The sequence below is a fragment of the Nilaparvata lugens genome, chromosome 10, assembly GCF_014356525.2.
Source record: "Nilaparvata lugens isolate BPH chromosome 10, ASM1435652v1, whole genome shotgun sequence".
Classification (NCBI taxonomy): Eukaryota; Metazoa; Arthropoda; class Insecta; order Hemiptera; family Delphacidae; genus Nilaparvata; species Nilaparvata lugens.
This window is the reverse complement of record NC_052513.1, coordinates 13,069,334-13,094,470: the sequence shown is the minus strand read 5'-3', so window position 1 is coordinate 13,094,470 and position 25,137 is coordinate 13,069,334. Positions and strand designations below refer to the sequence as shown.

General features: G+C 35.6%; 1 protein-coding gene across 1 annotated transcript in view; it reads left to right on the top strand.

The window, feature by feature from the left end:
- The first annotated feature begins 990 nt into the window (after positions 1-990).
- The window catches only part of LOC111052168, a 389,458-nt gene continuing 365,311 nt past the window's right edge, over positions 991-25,137 (top strand). The window contains exon 1 of the mRNA XM_039436353.1: positions 991-1,280. Within this exon, the coding sequence (XP_039292287.1) occupies positions 1,271-1,280 (10 nt within the window). The 5' untranslated portion in view covers positions 991-1,270. The remainder of the gene's footprint in view (positions 1,281-25,137) is intronic.

Sequence of the window (25,137 nt, the reverse complement as noted above, 5' to 3'; positions counted from 1 at the left end):
AGCCCCTGGCTGGAGAACTCGCTCAAAATGCCTCTGATATTCTGAGGCATACTCTCGGGGTTTTATTGTGTATATTTGCATTCAAATAAGCAGATTATAAATCAATTCTCAACTTCCCTTTTTTTCTCCTCTTTTCAGTCTTTTCTTTCCATTATCCTTCATCTTTCTTCAGAATGATCTTTGATACTTACTCACTTTATCATCTAATTCTCATTCTTCTTTTATCCTCCTTTGATTATTTTAAGCAATTACTTATCTCTGTATAACATGTATTTTTCATCAATTTATCATAATTTATTCCTTCTCATTCTTTCTACTTCCGTTTCTTTAACCCTCTGTTTGTTTTCCACCTACACTCTCCATCATTTTACTTTATTTGTAACTTCCTCTTCAGTAGTAACTCTTAACTCTTCGTCGATTACCCTTCAAATAATAACACAGTATCTGATAGTTTTATTGATCAATATCATACACTATTTCATTTGTCTCCATCCATTTCTATCTGATTTCCTTCTTAGTATTTTATACTGACATGTTATTTATTTATTTCAACACCCTCTCATACATAGTCTATCCCAAAATCTCTTCATACTTTCTTTCTTCTATACGTATATTCAATATACTCTTTTGAATAGCTTATAATATTTTTGTATGCATTATCTATCAATATTCTATGAATTCATTTGAATCTTATTGAAATTTCAACTGCTGTTCCACACCAATCCCCTCAAGGCTATTCATGAAATGTGTGCAATCATTATCTGGTAGTAGCTAGCAATGACTAGTACTTATTGGAAGTGTGGACCATCGAACGTGTGGCTGGCTGAGAATAACCATTAAGTCATGCTGCTGCATTGGTGAACTGAGCTCATACGCTGCTGACGACTGCTCAACAACTAGAAGGATACAGCTGAACTCCGCTAGAGTCGGCTGGAGAAGTGTGTAGGAGAGAAGGGGGCCATGACGTCACGATCCTACTAGGAGTTTCTGGTGCGGTCTCAGTCAGTTGGAAGACTTAGTGGTGTCAAGACGCGCGGAGTGGTCTGTGTCGTGCTGTCAACGAAAGGATAGTAGTGAGTGCGACTTTCAAACAAATCTACACAAGTGCGCGATTTATTTGAAACAAAAATATTCGAAAATCGTTTCGCGCATTATCACTGTCAACGCCGCTGACTTATCAGCACCCGTGGAGTGATTTCCACCACAATTTTCCACGGTGCACCAGAGTAGAAGAAAATCTGTCCACATGGAGTTGTGATGAGCACCAAAAATGACAACGGGTGAGTTGAGTTATGGTCCCCTTCAAATTTATGAAAGTTTCTACGATGTGATGGCTCTCTATAAGAAGTGGTTATTAATTGTGATATTCGTGAAAATTTTTATTTGACATATTCAATCGAGTAATATAAGTTTTATCAGATCTCTTTATCCTTGAGATTTAAGCAGTTTTGAATCAGTGTTCTATAGGAATGGAAGATATAGGAGTTATTGGGTATTATATGATATATTAGTTATTGAGAATAGAGTTAATAGGAATTGGGAATGCCTATAATTATTGGAGATCGATTCATGGCATTCCCTGAAATAGCATTTCTGGAAACCTTTGTCGTAAAAACTCTGTAACGTAATCATCAAATCATCGGATTACTTCATGATTGGAGTATATCCAGAATCCAGAGATCCAAGTCCATTTTAAAATGAATAAGCTCATGGGTCGTTCTTAGCACTATTATAATCCCTCAACATAATCTGTCAACCATTTTATAATTAATCACTTATCGTAAATACGGTAAAATGATTCCATACACTCATCACTTACCTTAAAAATTAACAAATTTTTCTCCCTTCTCTTATTAAAAAGAATTGCCATCAGATTATATTGTTTGAATAAAAATTAAGCAATCATAATACTCTCGAACTACCCCACCTACAGTCAAAGCACTCTGAAGTGATATAAACTATCTAACCAGTGAGTTTCAATAGTTCTAATTCCGTCTCTTTTCTCCAAAGAAATTATGAAGGTAACCGGTTAATCTCATGAATGAATTGGATTTGAAAAGTGTGTTTCTATATCCATTACCATTCACAAATTATAGGTTTCTATACTATTATTGAGTTTAAAATATACATTATATCCATTATCGTCCACTTCGAAATAAAGTTTTCGTTGCTTTCCTCTGACTCCAATCATTGTTCAATTAGGAGCTCAATCTTCTTAATATAATCAAAAGCCCATAAGCTTAGAGGTTTATCGATAGCAAGAGTTAAAAGCTATTCAATCTAATTGAGATGGTCAATTCAAGTTAAACAACTTCACACTCTACAAACATAGTACCAACTACAAACTGTCGAGACTGGACAAACCTTTTTCGAAAAAGAGCTCACAGGTTGGAGATCATTGAACCAGACGTACAAGAGGGTAATTCAATAGCCGACCAGCTGTTGTTTTGGACCTGTTGTACCTTTTTTAATGCTCCTGGATGTCCATTAAAACACTGTAGCACTGCTCTAGTAGATACCCTCATGAATTGCTACCCTAACCTGTTGTAGCACGAATAAAATAGTGTTTCCGATAATGGCTCTTTGGATTTGTGTCAGAGATCAATGAAAATCGTTGCATCAGTTATTGAACGTATTTGGGGTATTACAATACATTCAAGAATAGAATGATGTAGTAGTGAAGATTCACTACTCGATGAGAGACTTTAACGCGCTGTCAGTATGAATGTGCTCCTTAGTATACTTCTCCAGAATAATTCGTATTATTTATGAAGACATTTTTAAGATAGGAGAAAATTCACATCGTTGATGGCATCTCTTGAAGGACCGGAAAGAGTCCTGAAGTCGGATTATAAATTTGATAGACCAAAAACAATCCTTGATTGTTAAAATTATCATGTTAAAATTTCAACTCAATCGGTGCAGTACTTTTGGAGTTTTTGAAGCGTACACAAACCAACATAACATTTTTATATATATAGAAGATTATTGAGAGCATTTCATTCAAATTCATAAATATAGTTTGTATATATATATATATAATTTTTCTCATCAATCGATCCAAGATTGGAACTTCATTTCTACGAATAACAATATACTTTTCAATCAGCTTAACAATAACAATAAACTTTCAAGACTGGATACTACGATAAAATATCTTGACGAATTCATTAAGTGGTTGAAAGTGAACATGGTTTTCAGGCATGAGTCTTATTCCATTCAAATATTGTATGAGAAATCTAGGATATGTAAGTCATCTATTGAGGCGTATTCATTTGAATTGTCTATTCAATTTGATACACATCTGAAGTGAAATCTCCGATAAAAAATGTGTACCATTCTCTTATCACTGATGAAGGACCTAAGACGTTAGTACTGAGTCTCACTAGAGTAATAAACTATTTGGAACTCACCTTGGTCCTTGCTCAAGAGAAATAAAATGAATCATTTGTTACATCCATTACAGGATGTATTAATTCCATGTAGCACTGTTCGATTTTACCGGTAATAGCCTATTCAATCGTCTTTTAATTTCCTCCGGCTCTGTTCGACAGAATTTAGTTACTCCAAACGATAAGGAAAGTGATGAACAAGGAATTTAACAGCACTCTTCATTTCCAATGTCAATAATTCTGAGATTGAAGAACAGAGTTAATAGTATACAACCGGCTGTTCGTATTGCCTTACGAATCTATATATATATATATGACCAAGCCTATCTAAATGGGCCTCCTCCTCTTGTTTTGAAGACGGCCATCTACGTTCATTAGGATGTTTATAAATGTTTAGTCCAGTCGATTCAGAGTCTTCTTTCCGGCAAACGATCAAGAATGAATCCATAGTGACGTACTGGACTGAATTACGTTTGATGATTTCAACTTTGATTTTGCCGTTGTTGAAATATTATGTGAGTCTAATAGCTTAATAATTCAGTAGGATGGATGTTCTCATCAGTAAATTACAAAATGTTGATTCAGACATGAATTTCTTGCAACTCTTGTGGCAAGTCGTTTCCAATCATAGTAATTACGTGTTTGAGATGAACAAAAATGTTTTTTTTAAATAGTTGATTTTCGAGATTGTAATTGTCCGAGTCGGATTAACTCGGGGATATCCAATGAATCCAATGTGTTCAATATCTTAAAAAAACTATTACTTCTTATGAGCAGACTCAATAATTAACGAATAAATTGAAAAGGATCTGATAACTACTGCGGTAATTGAAGTTATAGTTTTATAAAAATATCAGTATGCTATTTTCAATTACTTTACTCCATATTTATTGAATAAACTATAATTTCCTCTTAAATTGGATAGTAACCCATTGATTTTATCTTTTTATAAGGAAAGTTTCATTTTATAAATTTGATCAAATTAGTATCCCAATTTTATCATTATCAGTAATGCTTGATAAACTGTTTTCAATCTGTGATTCATGAAGAATTATTGTAATGAATTAATTTTTCAAATGTTGGTTTTAGTGTAGGCCTGTTAACACTTTCTTCCAAATTTTTACTTCAAAAACTCAATAATATTGAAGGAAAAATAGCCAAACTCAGATAAAATTATAACTTTCCAGATATGAGAATATCAATTTCCATTTGAAGATATAAAATTTGATTCAGTATGAAACTGTGGAGATTATCTAATCAATCGGCGATTCAAGTCACCTTGTGGTCGGAAGAACGTGAAGATTTAGAAAAGGAGGTCACATCACAGTTCCAAGAATGTCAACGCTGGAGCTAGTTAACAAAAGTGGCGCGTAGGATTGGCTTTCAAACGAAGTTTCTCAATATCACTTTCAATCTCTATGATTCATAGCATAGTGCCGAGCTTGAGCCTTGTACTAAATTCATATTATTTGCTGGCGATCTGAGTTATAGTCTTCTAGATCAACCGAAAATTGTAAATGTTGGTTATTTTCAACGTATCACTGTACATAATAACTATAACAGTATAGTGTGAGCATATAACTAACAACTGATCAAATTGGAGTTTTCAGTATACGAGACAGATACATTGTGTAGGATCAGACCTCCCTAATGCACTGATTACACTGATTACAAGCATTATGTATCATTAACGTTTCATCAGTAGTTCAGAAATATCTTCGCTCTACAGAATCTCCCTATTCTTAAATTATTTATTTCTGGAGCTACCCCTTGAGCGTATTTCAACATGGTCAGTATCAATCTCAAGTATTGGGACATTTGGAACCAATTGTATACAGCCATTACTCTTGCATCCATGAGCGTCCTAGAATCTTGAACGGAATCGAGTTTTCCTTACTTTTGTTTCTTGCAAATTTTCAAGTGAAAATTCTCAAGATGGCCTGATAACAACACAATTTTCTATTACGAGATAGGAATTCATATTTGAATCAACTCAATTTTCTCATTTTTCACAATTTATTTCATAGCTAATATAGAAAAACGTAGCTGACCTATGATCATTTAGTGCAATATCTAATATTATTGTAGAAACATATCATATTTTTAAATCTCAGCCAACATATTTCAATAATATCATCTATCACCATCTCGTTACAATTCCAGAATCTTAAACATGATTATGATAATATATTATTTCCAATTATTTTGTACTTGAGATCATTGTACTTGATTCAATTGTAATTGCAGTAAATTATTTCATTAAACGATTCCAGAAACTAATTTTACTATCCCAATTATTATTTACTACCCATCCCATTCATTAATTTTTGGCAAAGAAGTTTTACCAGACATCATATAGACAAGATTCACTTGATAGCTCCACAAGTTATCAATATAAATATCTAATCGTCTGGATCACTTATACATACATTGGCGAAATCAACTACAGCTATTATTCGATCCAACAGAGGATATCCTCATGGCGCTTTATGATTATTGAATCCAACAAGTGACTCTCTCTCTCTCTCTCTCTCTCTCTCTCTCTCTCTCATTGTTATCAAAAAAATCAGTTATTGTACTCTCAAAATACAACTCTGGGCTGTCATTCGACCTATCAATGCATCCCCTATTCTACCCCTATAGAGTCTATCATGAGCGTACTTCTATATCCTACTCATTATGCCATTCAATCAGTCATTTTCAATTAATTGCACCTGTATCGGGGGTGGGAAGGAAACATCTAGTGAAAGAGAAGCCAGTAGGGGGCTGATGGAAAATTTTTGGACAGTAGGCCTCGTTTTTGAGCGTAATCACGTCACGGTTCACGTGTTTAGGCGCGAGTTTTTTGGGACGCCGGTGTAGTGGCTCCTGCCGTTAGACTCACATCAAACTGTCAGCATTGGTTGAACCTGCAGCATTGATAATATCTATGAGTGCTGATGACAGAATTAAGTGAATTTTCACCATAGTTCCCACAGTGAGATTCACTACATACTGTCACCATTGGTTGAATAGGAAGAATCACTGTTATTCCTGAGGAATGCTGACAGAGTAATGTGAATCTGACAGGGGTGCCAGGTGGTTATAGGATACCTTGGCTTGACTGTTACCAGTGCTTCCGGTGTGTGAGTGTGTGTGAGTAACCTATGTGTAGGTGTGATAGTGTGTGCCACACGTTGCAATGAATACACAAAAGAACACAAGACAGTTCCGCTGCGCCCAAGATAACGTACAAAGTGATTTTAAACTAATGAGTACAGAGTGACTGTTACGTTCAAACTATTCGAACTCCACATAGACTAATAATCCAATTCCAATGATCATTAAAGCTGTGAATGTTAGTTAGTCTCTTGCCATAAAAAACCTAGTTATACTAGATTAAATAACTGTTGGACAATAATCTAATAGGTAATTACCATACCTTTCTCAACACCACAGTTGATAGTTTCATATAGTTTCATTCCAGGCTCTGGTTATAGTTATAATATTGTGTATTATTGATAGAGTTAGCGATAACTGTTTAGCATATCATTGAATTGTTATGACAATTACAGTAATTACATACATTGCGACTATATTATATCATGTTGTTATGTATTCCATTCTCAAATGACTGTTCAGTATAGAATCGGTAGCTTTGCATGTTCGATTGGTAGGGATATTTCGATTAAAACTGATTATTGTAATGACTATCCTGTGTTGACTTGCAGATTGTTCGTTAGCTTGTCCAGCTTTCTTCCCCTTATTTAGTTAGGACCACTATTCGACACACTAGTCTTATCTAAGCACCTACGCACATGTGTTATTCCCGGTTTCCAATCGAGAATAGTTTATTAGAATAGTAAGAATGATGAATGAACCCGGTAGTGAATTAGTTGTACCCCGTATAATTGGTATGCCAATTATTATACCAGAGAGAATACTATGAAACTATGGAACCATATCAAATTATATTTTTTTTTGAGGTTTATGAGTTATAGAGTTTTAACTTGAAAACACCTTTCAAAATACCTTATTTTTCTAACACCTCAACTTAAAGAGTCCTATAAGAAGAGCGTCTATATAATTTGTTTATATCTCGCTAGTATATATTTTTCTTGTATTTAACATCAACAGTTGGATCTTAGCTTTTAAAAAGTTCATAGTCGATTAGAATGTTTAATGCCTAACGTCCAACGCTACACATAAAATTTCTTATTTTATCTAATGCAAAGCGTAAAAGCTGGTTTAATAAAAGTTTTGAATGCGTTTACGACTACATTGGTGCACATTTCTTTCTGCGGTGACGCTAGAATGCAATAGCAGACTAGACTATTAGTTTAAGGTCGTTCGAAGTAGATGACCTTTCAAGAGACACTGCAGCTAGGAGTTTGGTTGACCTCCCGCGTGTGGAGAGGAGGCCTATGTTGCAACTTGGAGCAACTGAAAGGTGGTGGGGACTAGACACAGCAAATGCAGTAGCATCAGACTAGTTTCAGAAGACTAGATAAGACTAGTTCTTCAGGTATCTTATAATATGCTGGACGTGTATCTTTGAACGTCCCCTGTGGAGTGACTTGATCATAAAGTCGCTTTCGGGCCCACCGCTGGAGAATTTCTTCACAGTTTTCGGAAAATGAAGACTGGAATGTAGATGAAATGGATATTTTGTAGGAGAGGATTGATTATTCAGGAATCATTCAATTTTCAGTATAAATTTATTTCGTATGAATTCAAGTCTAATATAAATTTAGATATTTCACACGATATTTCAAATTCATCGGTATATCTATAATGTATCGACTCTGCTACTCTGTGTTTCTCATCAATCCACCCGCTTGTTTGGAATTTGATAGAAATTTGGAATTTACTTTATTGGGCCTTGAATGTTGTGAAGTGCCATCCAACATTAACCTTAACATTACTTCAGTTGGGATATAGTTCATCATACTTCTCTTATATTTCTCACATTTACACATTTTCTATTTGATGAGGAAAATTTCCTATTTCATTCCTAATTCATGTTAGACTGTCAATTTATACGATACTGATGAATAAAATATTTTTTAGTGGAAACATTTCTGATTATGCTTGATATCGAGCTTCTAGGATATTCTAAAGTTGTAGCAAAGATCGTTGAATGGGCGATGCCTTGTCATTGGCTCAGTTGTTTTTCTCCATAAAATATTTTTAACGGGTTTAGTAGTGGGGAGAAACAGCTAGCGGTATTTTCCCAAGCAACTTTTTCAAGTTGACGCCTTCTGAGGTGGTCGCCGTTGTTTTTTGTGAACTTTGGCATTTGGAATAATATTTTTGTACGACCAGTAGATTTCGGGTGGCAGTGCTCCGGTTGCAGAAGTGAACGAGTTCCAGTGAAAGGCTAAAAAGTGAATGAGTCAAGGAGAAAGAGGAAGAGAGAGGAAAGGAGAAGGCGAAGTAGCTTAGCTGTTGATTTGTCCTGCGGGCTGCTGCGTTAAGAAATGACAGGAAGCTCAGCTATTTCCTTCCCCAATAATTTCATTTCATTTTTTATTGCGAATCAGCCCTTCTATATTCAAACGTACCTATCTCAATCAAAGAAAGGGTTTTGATGTTGCTCAAGTGAGTTGCTGATGAACAATTACGAAATTGAACCCGTATCCATCATCTGAAACATGAAAGTCACTGAATGATAATCGAAAATTAAAAAAAAATCACTTTATACAATCCTCATGTATTGAAACAATGATTTTAACTATTGTGATTTTCAAGAATCATATTCCAGTTACAATAATGACTATCAGAATATATGGCAAGACACTATTTTGTTAGAGGAACGACAATCATAGTTGACAAAATTATACTCAGATTTGTTGATGAAACTTTATTTACAATTTGAATTTTTTAACTCTATACCTTTTATTATTTAATTTCGAAAATAAGCTGCAGAATAGAGTTTACTGTTATGTTCATCTCCAAATAAATCAATAGAGCCTTCGATGAGAGTCATATCGCCTCCAATAATTTTATTGAAATACTAGTGCATTGATAGCCAGAAAAATCTACTAAAGCTGTAATAAGAGTTTAAAGAAACTTTGACTTTGGCTTTGAATCTACTCAGAAACGAAAATAACCGATCACCAAAGTTTCGACACGTGTTATCCATTGAGTGTGAAAAATCCACTTCAATCATAATTCTTGAGTGGTTTGTTGGCTTGACCACAATAACCTCGTGAGCAGATGGGTGTGGGTGTGGACAAGCCCCTCTAGCACGGTATGCTAAGGCATGGGTGTATGCTACGGCTATAAGGCGAATTCCTGGCGTCTGAACCTGTGACCTCGGATTTTTCTCTGTCGTACAATCCAGCAGCCGGAACTAAAGCACTCTTACCCACGCTTTTGACAATATGTTTAAAAGAATCAGTTCAGATAATAACATGTCCAGTGAGAAACGGCATACACGTGACAATTGTTTGTCCAAAATTTGTTTCCCACACGCAATTACTCACATTATTTTAGAACTTCGCATACGAGGTCCTTCTTATAATTTATTGTGTTCATCTACTTATAATGCTTTAGAACTGATGCAGAGAAATAACTTCTCTTATTTTCAATAATCAATAATATCGTGATTATTAATAATAATCAATAATCTAGTGATTTTAATCACCGTTTTCTAGAAAAACAATAATTTTCACCCAATACTTGTTAAAGACTCAATATGTGAAATCTAGGCTAAAGCAATGGACAAAGGAAAAATGAACAACCTCATCATTCAAGTTATTGAAGCTGGATTCACATAAAAAGACTCCCACCGGTAGCAACAATAATTTGGAGGACCAGGATCGCAAATCATAAATATTCATAAATTATTAATTTACAATCCAAAGAAAATAATAGTTTGACAAGATGTCCAGGTTTTATACTTGATATATTTTCAACTCTTCGGTTTACAGTTTATGGGAAAGAAACTGCAATCAATATTCCTATCCTATTATTCAATCCAATATTCCTATCCTACTTATTCCAATCCTATTCTCAGTTTGAGGTGTGATTTAACGCTAATTTGATAAATTATCTTGATCAATCGGAAATCATATTTCGGAAAATGATTCAGTTGAATTCAAGCTTCTCCGGAAACCAAGATGTTGAGATGGAACTATAAATAAGTAGTTTGGTAACTTCTAAGTTTGTCTGTGATATTTTTCTCACGTAATTTTATTGATAACAGTTTGATAATCAGAAATTTGAGTGACTTTGAGAATCGAAATTATTGATGAAACTTTAATTTTTCAGAGAAATTCGAGTAATGATATTTGAGAGATGATATGTTTGTTCAGACTAGATTTTCTGGGATCAGATTAGTTTTTCAAATTGAATGAAGTTGGAGCTCAAAGTCTGCAAATCAAGTCTGAATCACTTAATGCTCAAGGAATTGTTTACTAAATCGCTCTTACCACCAAAACAATCATCAACCAGTTTTCCGAATGCATTCAAAGCTGAACTATCAATCGAATGGTAGGTAACTGTACCAGTTGCCAGGGTCATAGCTGGCACAGTCACGAGTACCAGCGGTCAATTTTACTGTTTGGTCCGTTTCAACTGCAATTTATTTACTGCCATATACACTACCCTATATACAGGTTTAAATTCATATTTTATCACTCTATATACAGGTATTTGGTTCAAGTAATTCCATTGCTATCCTGTTGCACTGCTTTAGGCTACCTGGCACAGGTTTCAGTTCACCTACGCTTTTACTGCAATGCTTCCAAGGTCTATACCAAATATGATTTTCATCAACACTGTTCTCCTATGCTCGTTGGCTAATTTATAATAAGCGATTGCTGCAATTGTGAGATGCAAGTATTCACACGTTCCAGACTCTAATCAGATGATGGTTCAACTGTTGTGATCCATCAATGTAAACACGTGGATATATGATATACAGGATTATTAAGTTTAAGAGAAGATTTCTTAATAACAGAAACGTTATCATGGAGAACTGCTTCAAAAGAAGCTTGTTGTTGTGGTGAGATAATTTCTAGATCTGGAAATGATTTCTGACCAAAGACTATTCACTGTCAGCATATTTTAACCTAGACCTATAATTAACATACGTATAGGATGGATTTGGAAAATACTTTCTCTTATCAATAATTCAAAATAGTAATAATTTGTTGAATTGTTCAAAAATAGTATTCATATAACTTAGATTTCAACTTTGACTATCTCAATGTCTGTATAACTTATGTATGTGAATAAATTGACATGCAATTGAAAATCAAATCCACAGCGATGCTTGATCGATCGAATCATTCCATTACGAACAAATAATTCGATCGCAACCACAATACGTTAACCACATTGTTGCTTGCTCATGGGAGCCCTGGATGACTTACGTTTTATATGATCCAAGAACTAACTCGACATGAACCTGGAGCATCGTAGGCCTACACATTGAACATGAACCTGATCAGCAAATGGAACCCATTTCTCCTGGATCCCAGAGAAGCGATTTATCAGATTGCGAACCAATCCCGAGGCTGCAACATAACGTTGTCGCCATGTGCAATAAAGTGCATACACGACCCAGGTGTGCTCAGTGCAGAGTGCAGCACAGGTGAAGAGTTATGTGTCTAATTGGATATCGGACGCGGCGTTCTTTGATTGATAGGCGAGCGTTGAACGCTGTGCGCTGTGCGCTGTTTCATTTGTGCCGATGGTCGCTAAATACGCATCAGCGGCTGTGCGTCTTTGTCGCGCGTTCCTGTTGTTGTTGCGAGCGGCGGGAATTATCAATAAATTCCTGTGTCTTATTTATGTGATGCGAGAAACGATCCGAGCAAAGAGATTAGCTCGCGGCCGCTCTGCACTCCGAGACAAAGAGGAGGTTAGCAAAGGTTGTTGGACTTGTTGAATGTATCTACAGTATCCTCTGCACTCAACCACCACTCTGCACTCGTCGCTTCTCAGAGACCAAGTCACGACCCAACCAAGTCGCCTCCTCTCCGCTCGGGTATCGCACTTTCCCAGATATGGCTTCTTATATTATACTCTTCAATTTTACAATCCTACCCCCTCTTCATCCAACCTAAACCACTTGTTGATTCTTCTACCATTGTCTGCTTCTAATCATGTCATGTCTAATCTTCATATTCACTGATAGTTACACCAGATAATGGCATTTTATGGTGTACTCTCTCAATTTAACGAAATATGCAGCTCTCATTCCATCCACAATAGATTGTTTTTCGCTATTATACATGAATTTCCCCTTACCCATCACCATACCTTATTCATTTATTGTCATTTTCCCTCCCTAATAATTCGTTCTCTGCTATTATGGTTGAATTGTCCATCCCCCTTCCCATTACAAACTTTATTCATTTACTGTCGTTTTTCTTTTCCAATCATGTTATGTCTTTTCTCCATATTTACAGATAGTTACATCAGATAATGGGATTCTATGATCCACCCTCACAGTTGAACAAAATGAAATGTTCACCTCTCAAGCCACTTTTGATAGATGTTCCAAGTCCACTATGGATATAAATATCCTTTGTACCGATTACCATTCCTTGAACAGTCTCTCAGCATGATTCATTACTCAAACTGCAATAGTAGTACAGAACATGCACACCGAATACTTGTTTAGCAAAATGAGCATCAACATACTGCTAAAAATCGATGTGTGGGAAGAATCACTATCGATTTCCACTAAGCAATCCATACTAGAGGGAGATGGAAGAATATCATTGATCTAAATAAATCAGGTTTGGTGAGTAGGTGGGCTGCTAAAGTAGGCAGGTGATCAAACAGAGCAGGCAACTTTCAAACTGCTACTTGAATTTGAAAGCTGAAGACGTCTGCACAGAAGTTGGAGTGCAGTAGCCCAAAAAGCATGGTGAATGCATGCAGAGTAAACATGGCACGGCAGTGTTTTCCATGAGAATGACGAGCGGAACGAAACAAGAATGTGCGCATCATTTTTGACGCCTATAAAAAGTGAAATGCCAACAGTTTAGGACCTGCTCATGCGCAATTCTGTCCTTTATTTTGCAACCAGTTCTCATTTGAATAAAAATCTGAGGCAGACGAGTCGTCCGACCCAGATCTTTAGTTGAAATGTATACCTGTAGATGACAGTAGGTAGGATCCAGACAACTTTTAAAGACGATTCCAGGTCGACGACTGTTGTTTGTATAACACTTTTGAATCGTATGGAGCATTTTCCCAAACAGCACACAATGCTTTCCCTTTTAACTCTCAGTTTTTTCTCAGAACTTTCTACTCTCCTGTGTGAGTAGTCAGTCACACTCGTGTTTGTTTTTCATTTTTCCGGTTATAACCAACTAATAAGTGATTCCTGAATGCATTTTCAGGATTCCTTAATAATTGATCCTACTCAAAATTATTGTAACAGAATTGCACCCTCCTAGTTGATGGCACTTTATTCCCAATTTCGGCAAGCATTTCAATGAAAACAAGAACATCATTGGAAAACAATGAAGATGAACAAAGTAAAAGTGTGCATTATATGTTAAAAGTGAGAATGAGATTATCTTGTGAGAAAAACTCTGTTTCCTTCTCTCAGTCCAATCTCATAAATCATTGTAGGTGGGTTTCTGTAATGATTTTGATTTCTAAAATTCCTATGTTTTTGCACGGGAACAATGAGAAAATGTTTTTGATTCCATGTTGGTCGAGGATATACTGTGGTCCAATAATCTTTGAAATCAAATTCATGTTGTGAAAAATCTCTTTCATATTCTTAATAATTGTAATATTAAACCTCCTTTTAAATTGATGACTGAAGGAAATAACGTCGATCATGGGCGGAGGAAGTTTGATGTTGAGAATCAAGTGGCTTTAGTGGAGAATTATAACCAATATTATACTATGATGAATACATGAATTATTAGATCTGAGTGGAACATAGATTTTTTAATTTGCAAAGAATTATCCCCATAGAACTTCCTATTAAATCATCTTTGAAAGACGATTGGATTAAGAAAACTTCTCTGTAGACAAATGACTGCATCTTACAGTACTTCTAGAAGAATTTGCCTTCAGCTGTCTCAAATCCGACTATTTGCCGTAAGCCGCTACTTACTCAGTCACCTTACCAAACTAAGACTTCGGAAGTGTTATCCAAAAGTAAAATCGAAAGTCAGACTTTCACCAATCGCTGATTACCGCGACTGTCAACTGCATTCAAATGTGAAGGAAGAATCACTACCGCAGTTGCACGTCAAGAGTGTATTTGACTAAAAATAGAGCCGCGCCAATAGCAGTAAACAGTGGATGAATGAACCACCGCCGAATGTGACCTCCAATAACCGTGAACGTGTGTACAGAACTAGTATTTTGCTCTCCACTACATAGTATTCTCACCACTATGTTATATCTATAGTTGAGACCAACTGTGACATTTCACCAAGATGTTAAAAACCGTTGATAATCTCAACACAATAGATAACTGGTATCTTTATTGTTGTTGCCAGTGGATATAGAATTCCGCTGAATGATTTTCTCCACTGATCTTGCTTGATTTTCTTGCGCTTATTGATACTTCTATACAGAGTATGAAGCTGTGAAGGATCATTGTGATCAACATGAATAGGCATTTGATTGAAAGGTGACAAATATTAGAATAAAGTTCGTAGTTCTGTGACCTTGTAGTTTTCTGAAGGGATTCTATGAATGAGATTTTCTTGGTATCTCATTGGGTGCCTTTTTTCATGGAACTGGATTCAGATTCCTTTGTTATTATCCAAAGAATTAACTACTGTTTATATCACTGTTCATATCTGAGATGTTCAAAGACGATGGACTCAAACAAAACAGATATTTCATTCCTCATTGATTGTTGTAAGTTTGCAATTAATACACCACAGTATTCAACGGCAATGGATATATAAAATCTGCGATACTACATTGATAGGGCTGTAACAAAATACCTTGACCTTCCATGAAGAATACCATAAAGAATCAATATAATGATGTGGCTATGACAAAAATACCTCAAACCTACCATAAAAATACCAAATAAGACCAATATTATAATTAGCTGTGGAAAAATACCTCAAATCTCTCATAAAAAATACCACACAGAACCAACATACCTTATAGATGGTACTTAATGATAAAACTTGATGTCATAGCTTATTTATTAGCATAAAACATCATAAACCATACGAATATCATCATAGGTCTATAGGTTTTCTAACTATTAGTAGCATTGGGTAGAGCCCATCTCAATGGTGGCATGTAACTGTCAAGCGAGAGCAATACAACTACTGCGAGTAGTTGTTTGTAGGCTGGTAGCATTACATACAGATTTTTCATGTTTTCGAGCAATTATCAAAAATATTCTGGTTTAATTAATATTTTTGAAGACGTGCCATTGAATTATAGTGTGCGCAACTAATTGGTACAGGTGCGGAAGTATTCGCTGCACTGCTCGTCACTGAGTCAGGTTCAATGGCAATTTAGGACAGAGAGTCCATGCCAAGGTAGTAAGTACATGGGTGCTTCTGGACCGCCCACAGGCATGCAATGTCTTACTCTTCTTCTTCTTTTCTTGTTTTCATCCTCCCCCATCATTTTCCTCAGTCTGCTCCTATCTATGCTAACCGGAGATGAAATGATGACAGCAAGAACCCCCTCCAGAATGTCAACTTCGAAGTCAAGTATTAATATATTAATGACCATTCGTTGTAATATTTTTTTGTACTTCGTTAGGCTTTCATTCTAATATTTATGATCTTGTCAAGTTACTGGATTTTAAAATTTAATTTATGTTTGCTGATATCCAAGAAGTGGTTTAGTATCTCACTAAACTCTCCATTAATGACTGTACAATTCATTGATTGATGTCACATCTCCAAACTTTCAAGAAAATGCAACGTGGAAAGATGAAAAATTATATAAGTTGGAGTTATTCAAATTCAAATTCGAATTTATTCCACAAAAACGTACACAATACAAAATCAAAATACAAGTTCTCAAAAGCAAAATAACATAGTTATTAATGATTAATAATGATAATGATTCATTCGAATATTCAATGAATCTATATATATAAAAGCGAAATGGCACTCACTCACGCTCTCACTCACTCACTCACTCACTCGCATAACTAAAAATCTACCGGACCAAAAACGTTCAAATTTGGTAGGTATGTTCAGTTGGCCCTTTAGAGGCGCACTAAGAAATTTTTTGGCAATATTTCAACTCTAAGGGTTGTTTTTAAGGGTTTAAAGTTCGTCTTTTAGCATGTATATTCTTCTTCTCCCAATCTCTTAATTATAATTGAAATTTCCATATCATATGTTACTATAGAACTATAATCTAGATAGAGTACCTCTTCGAAACAGTTGTTAACTGGCAACTAAATTAATAATTTTGTCAGGTTGGCATTAAGTTGAGTTGACTTTGTTAGGTTGGCACCAAGTTGAAGATTTAAATGCATTTATCGCGGAAAAATTGATTGGGCACTGCTACTTCAATCCTGGGAATATTATATTACTAGCAGTCAGGCTCGCTTCGCTCGCCATATCCGTTTAGTCAGACGTTTAGTCTGGACCCCCGACTGGATTGTCCTAACATGATAAAAATTCAGGCGAGCGAAGCGAGCCTGCTAGTCTCATTCTTGGACGATCCAGTCGGGGGTCCAGGGGGTGGAGCCCCCTGGCTAGACGGATATGGCGAGCGAAGCGAGCCTGACGGCTAGTGCTTTATAAATTCGACTAAACACATCTGCTACTGCAAATATTGTCCGATGTAGATCTAAATAGCACAAGGAAATTCATTGGTTTAAACTGTCCATCACTCATTGAGAATCCCTCAATAATATTACTTTAAGCAATCGATTCTATTCCGATTAGCAAAAAATACGAAACAAGTATTAGTAAGAGAAACAATTTCTAATAGTGAAAATTAAGATTTTCCATCATGAAATACGAAGTACACCTTATCTGGTCCTCGCAAACCCAACCTTATATATTTATTCATTCAACCTTTCCTGGTATAAACATTCAACTTCTGCTAGGGAATATTTATTATCATGGATTTACAAAAACTGATATCATAGAGTCCGGAATAATAAATAGAAGTAATGTTTTCCACACCATTCCTACACATCTTTTTTGAAGTCATCATTGATTTCAGCCTAGGAGTTCTATATTCAATGATTCAATCCATTTCTACACACTAGATAATACGAATATCATGATACAACATAATTTGAACTAGTACTATGAACATTATATTAATTTGTTACAAATAGTTGAAAGGAGTGAATTCACGGGTAAAACAGTTATCAACAACACTACCAACTATCAAAGTGCAACACAGATCTAGAGACCACAATCGATGTCTAAATCTCCATCAGAATAGGGCGACACAATGGACAGAGTCTGTGTCACTTGTTTCTCACAAAGCGAACAGAATCGGTTGCTTTGGATCTGCAGTCGACGGGACAAGCATGGAAATAGCAAAATGCTCCAATACGAATTCCTCCTCTCCTCCTCTTTCATTCCCTCTTTCTTCCTTGTGGGGGTAACCAATGAACCGTAAACTGACAGACCGCAGGTTTTTCTAGCGTGGCGGAGGAGCCTGCTGGCTTCTCTTGGGCCATTCTTGCTTTCCGCACCATTCAAGATGCAGAATATTGTATGTAGTATTTGACTGTTGAAAATACTCTCACAGCTACTACTAACCGTGAGAATCTTCAACCTCCGGCATGGCGAAACTTCAAGGCTACAACACTACATGCAAAAGATGGAATGATTCGTACAGGCTACCACAATAACTAACGATTATCACTTTCATTGTTTCAGGAATCATTCGTTTTTCTTCATCTCTCTCTCTCTCCACTTATTTCATGCTCTCTTTCTATTGAATTCTTCTCCCTCTTGTCCCTCTCATACTCTCTCAATCTTCTCTCTAAGTCCCTGCTCTATCCCTCTCATTTCTACTAAACACAGTTTCTGGGATTGATCGTCTTCCTCTTCACATCTCTCTCACTCCTGAAAAAAATGCTATTCTAATGTATTCACCAAAGACATTGCAGGTGCTCGGCCGTCGTTCAACTAGAAAAAGTACAAAAACTGGTAAACGACCTTCATTTTGTTTCCTGTGCAGTAGCGCACCGGAAACTGATATTTATGAGTATGTATCAATTTTTATGAGTAAGTAATGATCTCTCAATCGGGGCAGGTCGTTTGATCTTTAGAGTTAGCGAAGAATGAGATTGGAACAATTGGGAAAATAGTGGAAGGATGGAATAATGACGTATAAGAGGTTGTTGAGAGTGAGAAAATCGCTATTCTAATTGAAACACGTCAATCTATTGATCTCATTCAGCTTTAACTATTCAGCAGTAAATGAATAACCCATCATTTAAATGCTAGCCAAGGATATTTCAATTTGTGATAAAGAATGAAATTTCATACTTGGTTTTTCAAAGCATTGATAATTCATATTCGCGCAAGGAACAAGAGATCAAATCTCATCAATTGAATCAATGGATTTTGCATAAACATTGACTTTTGATAAAAGAAATTCACAGAGTTCTCATATGGTTGAGGAGACGTATTTTGTTAATTCGATTGATGATGAATTCGTTTCAAATAAGCTCAATATAGTGTAATGTGCTTAAAATTTACTACTTAGGAATAATTACGAAATGTCTGCAATGACGTGATAGAATGAGATTCTATCTGAATAAATGAAGCACATTAAAATTTTTCCACTTCAAGAATAAAAAATCAATTAGATAACCAGTATACCAAATATCGCGTCACATACAGAAGGCACCATCGATTCGCTAGAAGAGAAATTCGCAGCTGGAGAATCAGATTACTCGGTAGATTATCTAATTAGTGGCGAAACACTTTCTATTGATAAAATTGCACCGTTGCATCGTTAACCGGTTGTTACTTCATAGAGCGGCAAGATCTAGTAAACGTAGGCTATAGTTCACCTTATCTTGAACGCTCCGATTGAGTGAGATTACAGATGGTATGGTATGGTCTGGGAGCAGAGTGAAAGAAATTGGAGTGATGTGAGTAATGACCGAGTGGTTGGATATATTTTGGTTGTTGAACTGTAAGGTTGGAATCATAATTGTGACATTTTTTCTTCCTGCCTTCAATGTGAAAATAAACCCAACTATTATTGAAGCAATGAATCTGAAGACAAATTTCTATGATTATGAATCATTGAAGACTTTTCCTGCAAATGATTATTCCATATTTTACTCTGATCATTGGAGTCAATATTTTACAAAAGCTCTTTCTTGTGATTTCATGATTGTTTTTGAGTTCCTTGCTAGTGAGGGTTCTGATACAAGCTGATATATTCAGTAGGAAGACTCTGCTTTCTGCTCAAACTGAGCTCACCCAGCTTGTAAAAAAGGTCATCGTTCCCAAACACATAAATAATGTGGGCCACACTACGAAAACGGTCACTTTCCTCAAGCCTTTAGTATAGGGTTGGCACTTTGCCATACACCTGCTCCACCCTACAACATAAAATACATAGAGGAATAGCGATTCGGATAAAATATGCGAGAGTATCGCAAAATAAGTCCCTAGAAGTATATGAAGTTACAAAAAAATCCCATTACAATGGAGATTAGCAAAATGATAATATAAAAAAGAAATAAAATCTGGGAAGAAAAGGCGCTATCGAACTTTTAAAATACTGTTACTTACGTGAACAAGGGGCTCCGAATTCATTTGGCAAATCATTAGAATCTGATCTCCAGTGTAGGACTCTCTAAATTTGTGTCCTTTTCTAGACTGTTCAACCTTATCGATCGAAAGCTTAGCACAATAATGCGGAATTTTGCACAGATTTTTGCTACAACCAATGGAAGTATCTCCGAATCGAGAGCGCTGCACCAAAACTAATCAGAGCGTGTTGAAATCGTATATCGCAGATGAATCTGGACTCTCTTCTCCTCCTTTCTGGTTCCTTCTCATTTTCTCCCTCTCCAACCACCTACATCTTGCTTCCTCTCATCTCATGTGACCTGTAACTTATGGTACAGTTTCCTTCAACTTACCAGGTCGCTTGTATCTGTGATGAGAATCTTTTCAAGGCCTATCATATGACTTGGCAAGCTAGATACGAATCAGAACGTTATAATTGGTATGATATCGCTCTCGTTTATTGATGTGGATGATAGTCTCAAATCAAGGCGAGATCCTGGAGCGCGTCTTATGTGAAACGATTTTCAAGTTACAATAATATCCCGAGCGGTGTCACAATAATATCGAACTATTTGCAATAAATTGTACATAGCTAAGTACAGTAGTTGTCATGTAAGCAAGGTTCAAAAAATCAAATTTTTATGAATTTCACAGCTCTCCAATCAATTGTTTAGCGAACCATCACGATAATTTAAAAATAATTTCTCCCGTTTACGTTGCTGTTATTTCAATGATGTACAGTGTTGAATCTCTAATGTCTTTTTCAAAACCGTTAATGGAGTTCTTTGAAACAAGTTTATATTTCTTATTACTTCAGAAGTAACTTGAATTGGTTTTATCTAAATTGATAATCTTTTTAGTGGGAATTAGTGCATATAGAAAAGAGAACTGAATAAGTGGTTAAAGAGAGGTGTACAGATCAAGGTGGAAGATAGGAGGTTGACTTACACACAAGATAGCCAGCAGGTTTTGTATCTCTCAGAAATACCAGCATTCCTAATCAAAAGACCATCAGTATGCCTATTTGAAAAATGCAGCTAAGTACTTGAGTAATTATGAATACCATACGTGAATATTGTTACTGAAGCATTTCTTGGGAAGTTTTTCTTGGAATAAGATTTCTCCCTCATTGAAAGAGAAATTAACTCGCATTATAATGCAGCTTTTTCAGGAAGATTTAGATAGTGAACAGATTAGTGGTTCATAAGCTATTTGATGCGAATAACTGGTAAAGCGACTGTGGCTTGAAGATTAGAAATATTTTACTCAGTCAACCAGTCATCGTTAATTAGCTGAATGTTCATTAAAAGCAATATTTTACTTTCTTTATAGTTGTTTGATGAACCTCTACCATAGATGCTTTCATAATAATGATTTGGCAGAAGCCAAGTTATACTAATTATCCTCTAACTTATATTGATTAATTGACAAGAAGCTGCAGAAATAGTCGATAGCATTGAATCAATAAAAATTCCATCATGCTCCTGCTAATTTATTGGCTGCTAAACATAATTATTATTCATAAGAAAAGTTCGCGCTCTCCGAATCTTCAAGCACAACTATTTACTCTTCTGAAATCACGTATCACATGTCAATCATTCCCTTTTATATCTCTGGGCAATTCTCTTGAACCTCCTGTTCATTAAAAGCTTTACAAAGTACCTAATTGAAAACGTTTTTCAACTTCAATGTTGAGAGAAAAATTTATTAAGACGTTCTTGTATTACTTAACCAATATTTGAGAAAAAAAACTAATATTATAATTATGTGCACTGATGTCACTAGCGTTGAAACATACAGATAGGAGTTGAAAGACTTTTTCAATCTCTTCCCCCAGAGATAATTTATAGCAATGATGAAAGTGAGCCATCTAGATTGGCGAAAGACTGAGATTCAGATTCCCTGAGATGGCAGAAGTCTTAAATAGAATAAATAAATATTCACAAGATTGCGTGATCAACTTGTCTAACAACTTTCACACATTAGCACAGATAGACTCCACACACACAGATCTCCAACCAACTATCATCACTGTCAAGAGACACACATCTGTTCCTATTGAATATTTCCTGCCTTGAATATTCAATTGAAGCACGACACCCCGAAGACAATTCGATCACTCATAATGGAAATCATAATCTAGATCCATCTCGAGACAAGAATATAATCAAATATAACCTTTAAAGGAGCTTATAAGAATTATAACAGTCAGCCATATGCGCTGAACATGATATTATTTCTACTTTCATCTTTGCATTTATAAAATTGTGTGGACCCGGGCGATGTATGGAAACCGCTCCAGAGGTCAAAAGTCGCACATCGTAATAGGAACTCCACTTTCTTTCAGCCATCTGACATGTTAAAGTACTCTGGAATCTTAGTAATACATTGTATGAACTTTCACATAAAGACTGAGCCACCCCGGTACTGTTTTATTTATTTATATCTATTTATTAGCAATATGGAGAGGGTGCTCACGAACTAGTTCAGTCGTGATGCTGCGAACACGTATTATATCATCAGATATAATGGATTGGTGCGAAGGTATTTAGACGAAGAGACTGTTATTCTCAATGAGGTGTTGAATGAACAATTTTTGATGAATTTGAATACATATACATCAGAAAAATCGAAATATAATATAATAATTCAAACTGATATCAATGCAAATTTCAGGCTCAAATGATGAGAGTATCAACATGATATTCAGAGGGAAATGGGAATTTAGAGAGCTATGAAGGAGCCCTCAAATTTGCATTGAGCCAAACCTTTAAACACGAGTCATGGAACGATCTTTAAATTATATATTAAAGCCTTCTAATAAGAAGATAAAAAAGCCAATTCGAGGACTAGCTAATTTGAGTATCACTTCTTGGACAAATGAAACGATAACACTCTTGATGGCCTACCTACCTAGGTATCTAGAGGATTCTAGGATTCATATCTAGTGGAATCTAGGCCTACCTCTGCAATCAAGAGTGTTATCGTTTCCCATGCTATCATACTATTATTGGCTCTGTATTCTTCTCGTTCAAGTTAAAGGTAAAAATCATGTTTGTTAGATACAGTAGCATTTTCAAATGTATGTATATGGGTTGTAAAACTGTTACCCCGCTTTACTGAGATGTTCAGCTCATTTCAGAATCGACGTAATAGAGATTTCTACTCATAAAATACATCACATGCATTTAGCTTCGGCCAATTCAGGATGCTCTTATTTTGTCGTTCAAGGACTTTAGTGGAAACAATGGGCAATCAGTTTTCCTGGGAGTCATTTTTTTATTTTTAGAAGCGAAGACGCTGTACGGTAGCTATCTGCTGATAGAGATTATTTTGCTTCATAACGTTTTTGTTGGTTGGGTCAATGGTTGGTTTCTGAACTTGAAAATCCCCCGCTAATCTTCCGTAGTCAGCGCGCCTATTATCGCGGCAAATTGCCGTGGTGCAATGCAATCCCAGGAGGCATCAGTGATTTCTCACCAACCCAGCCCTATCCGCTCTGCACATTGCACAACCCAATCCTCCCATTTTCCATTACTTTTTCCCATCTGAAATTATTACAGCGAGTGGGCTCCAACGCCACTCCAGCCTCCACATCATAAACGGCAGCCTACCTACTACTGCCTGCCCACAAAAAAAATCCAATCAGAAAATTATTATTGAAAGTTGTTCAGTAAAGTTGCTCTTTGATCCACTTTTCCACGCAAATCACTTTCTCCAGGAATTCACACAGTGACACAAATTGAGTTTTTTTTTCAAATTTGTGTAGGTTAAACGGAGTCATCAATTGGAGAAATTGAAAAGCTTTCATTCATGTGGGTTCTGGCAAAATAATACGTTGTAGGTTATCTAGTTTTCATGGATGACAGTTACTTTGAAACAACAAATTGAATTTTTTATTGAAGACTGAATAAATTATCAACATCATTATATTTTGATTATAGTCTAAACTTATCGAAAAATTATGTATTTTTACATGTTGTTTTCTCTTCCCAATTCGCTTTCATGTATATGAGAATAAACACAAATTTTTATATTTCTAATATTCTTAATACAGCTCAGAATCCCCTATCCTTCCCGTTTGCATTAAATGTATTATCTACCAAACTTGATTCCTGCCATCTTGCGTCTCGCTGCTCCAGCAAAACGAAACATACGAAAATAATGGAGAATCATTAGAAAACGAACAAATCTTGGCAGAAGATAAACTGGTTCGCCTTGAGTCTGGTAATATATTGGTTGTAAGATGAAGATGCATGTATTGTCCAATAATCCTCTCTCAATGGGTGGATGAACAAAGTGCTGAAAATTGGAGAAATATTAATTTGCTGAGAGTCTTGGGTTTCGGATTACATACAATATGAAAGAATACACTTCCATTCTACTCTTTAAACTGACAATCGGAATATTATTATTATGTTGATTGAATATCTTTTCAATAATGAGAAAGTCATCAACTAAAATTTCTCAGATAATTCATTCACGAATGTATATCAATTTCGGATGGTTAAAATTTGTCAATTTAATTTCATTTATCAATCTATTAATTTCTTCTGGAACTATCTATTGATCCGAATAGAACATGAATAAACTAAATTCTTTTTCCTTTATTTCAGGTATGTGGAAAACTTTGTGATCAACTATACAAAAGTTGACCAAGGGCATTGACGCTCCTGGGTCCTGGTGAATCAAGGTTAGCTTTCATTAAGATCTTTCTTGAGATGCATTCACAGTTAATAGAATGAATTACTACCATGTATTTCCATCATAAATTGTAATCTTTTAGTATACCCTCTTCTCAATCTACCAATGATCAAATTCTTCATGAAAATTTTTCAGACCTTCTCAAATGTTTATATCTTCATTCCTTGCTTGGAATATACAGAACAAGAGGAGTTTCATCAATCGTGAGAAAGTCATCATAAGACTGAGGAGTGAGTGACCTTCCCACTTCATCACTTGTTTTTAACAATAGCTATCTTACAATTTATTGTATGCTGATGATTATAATGTGGCTATATTTTTATGAGCTATTCAAAGATTCTATCACTTTTTTCATTCTT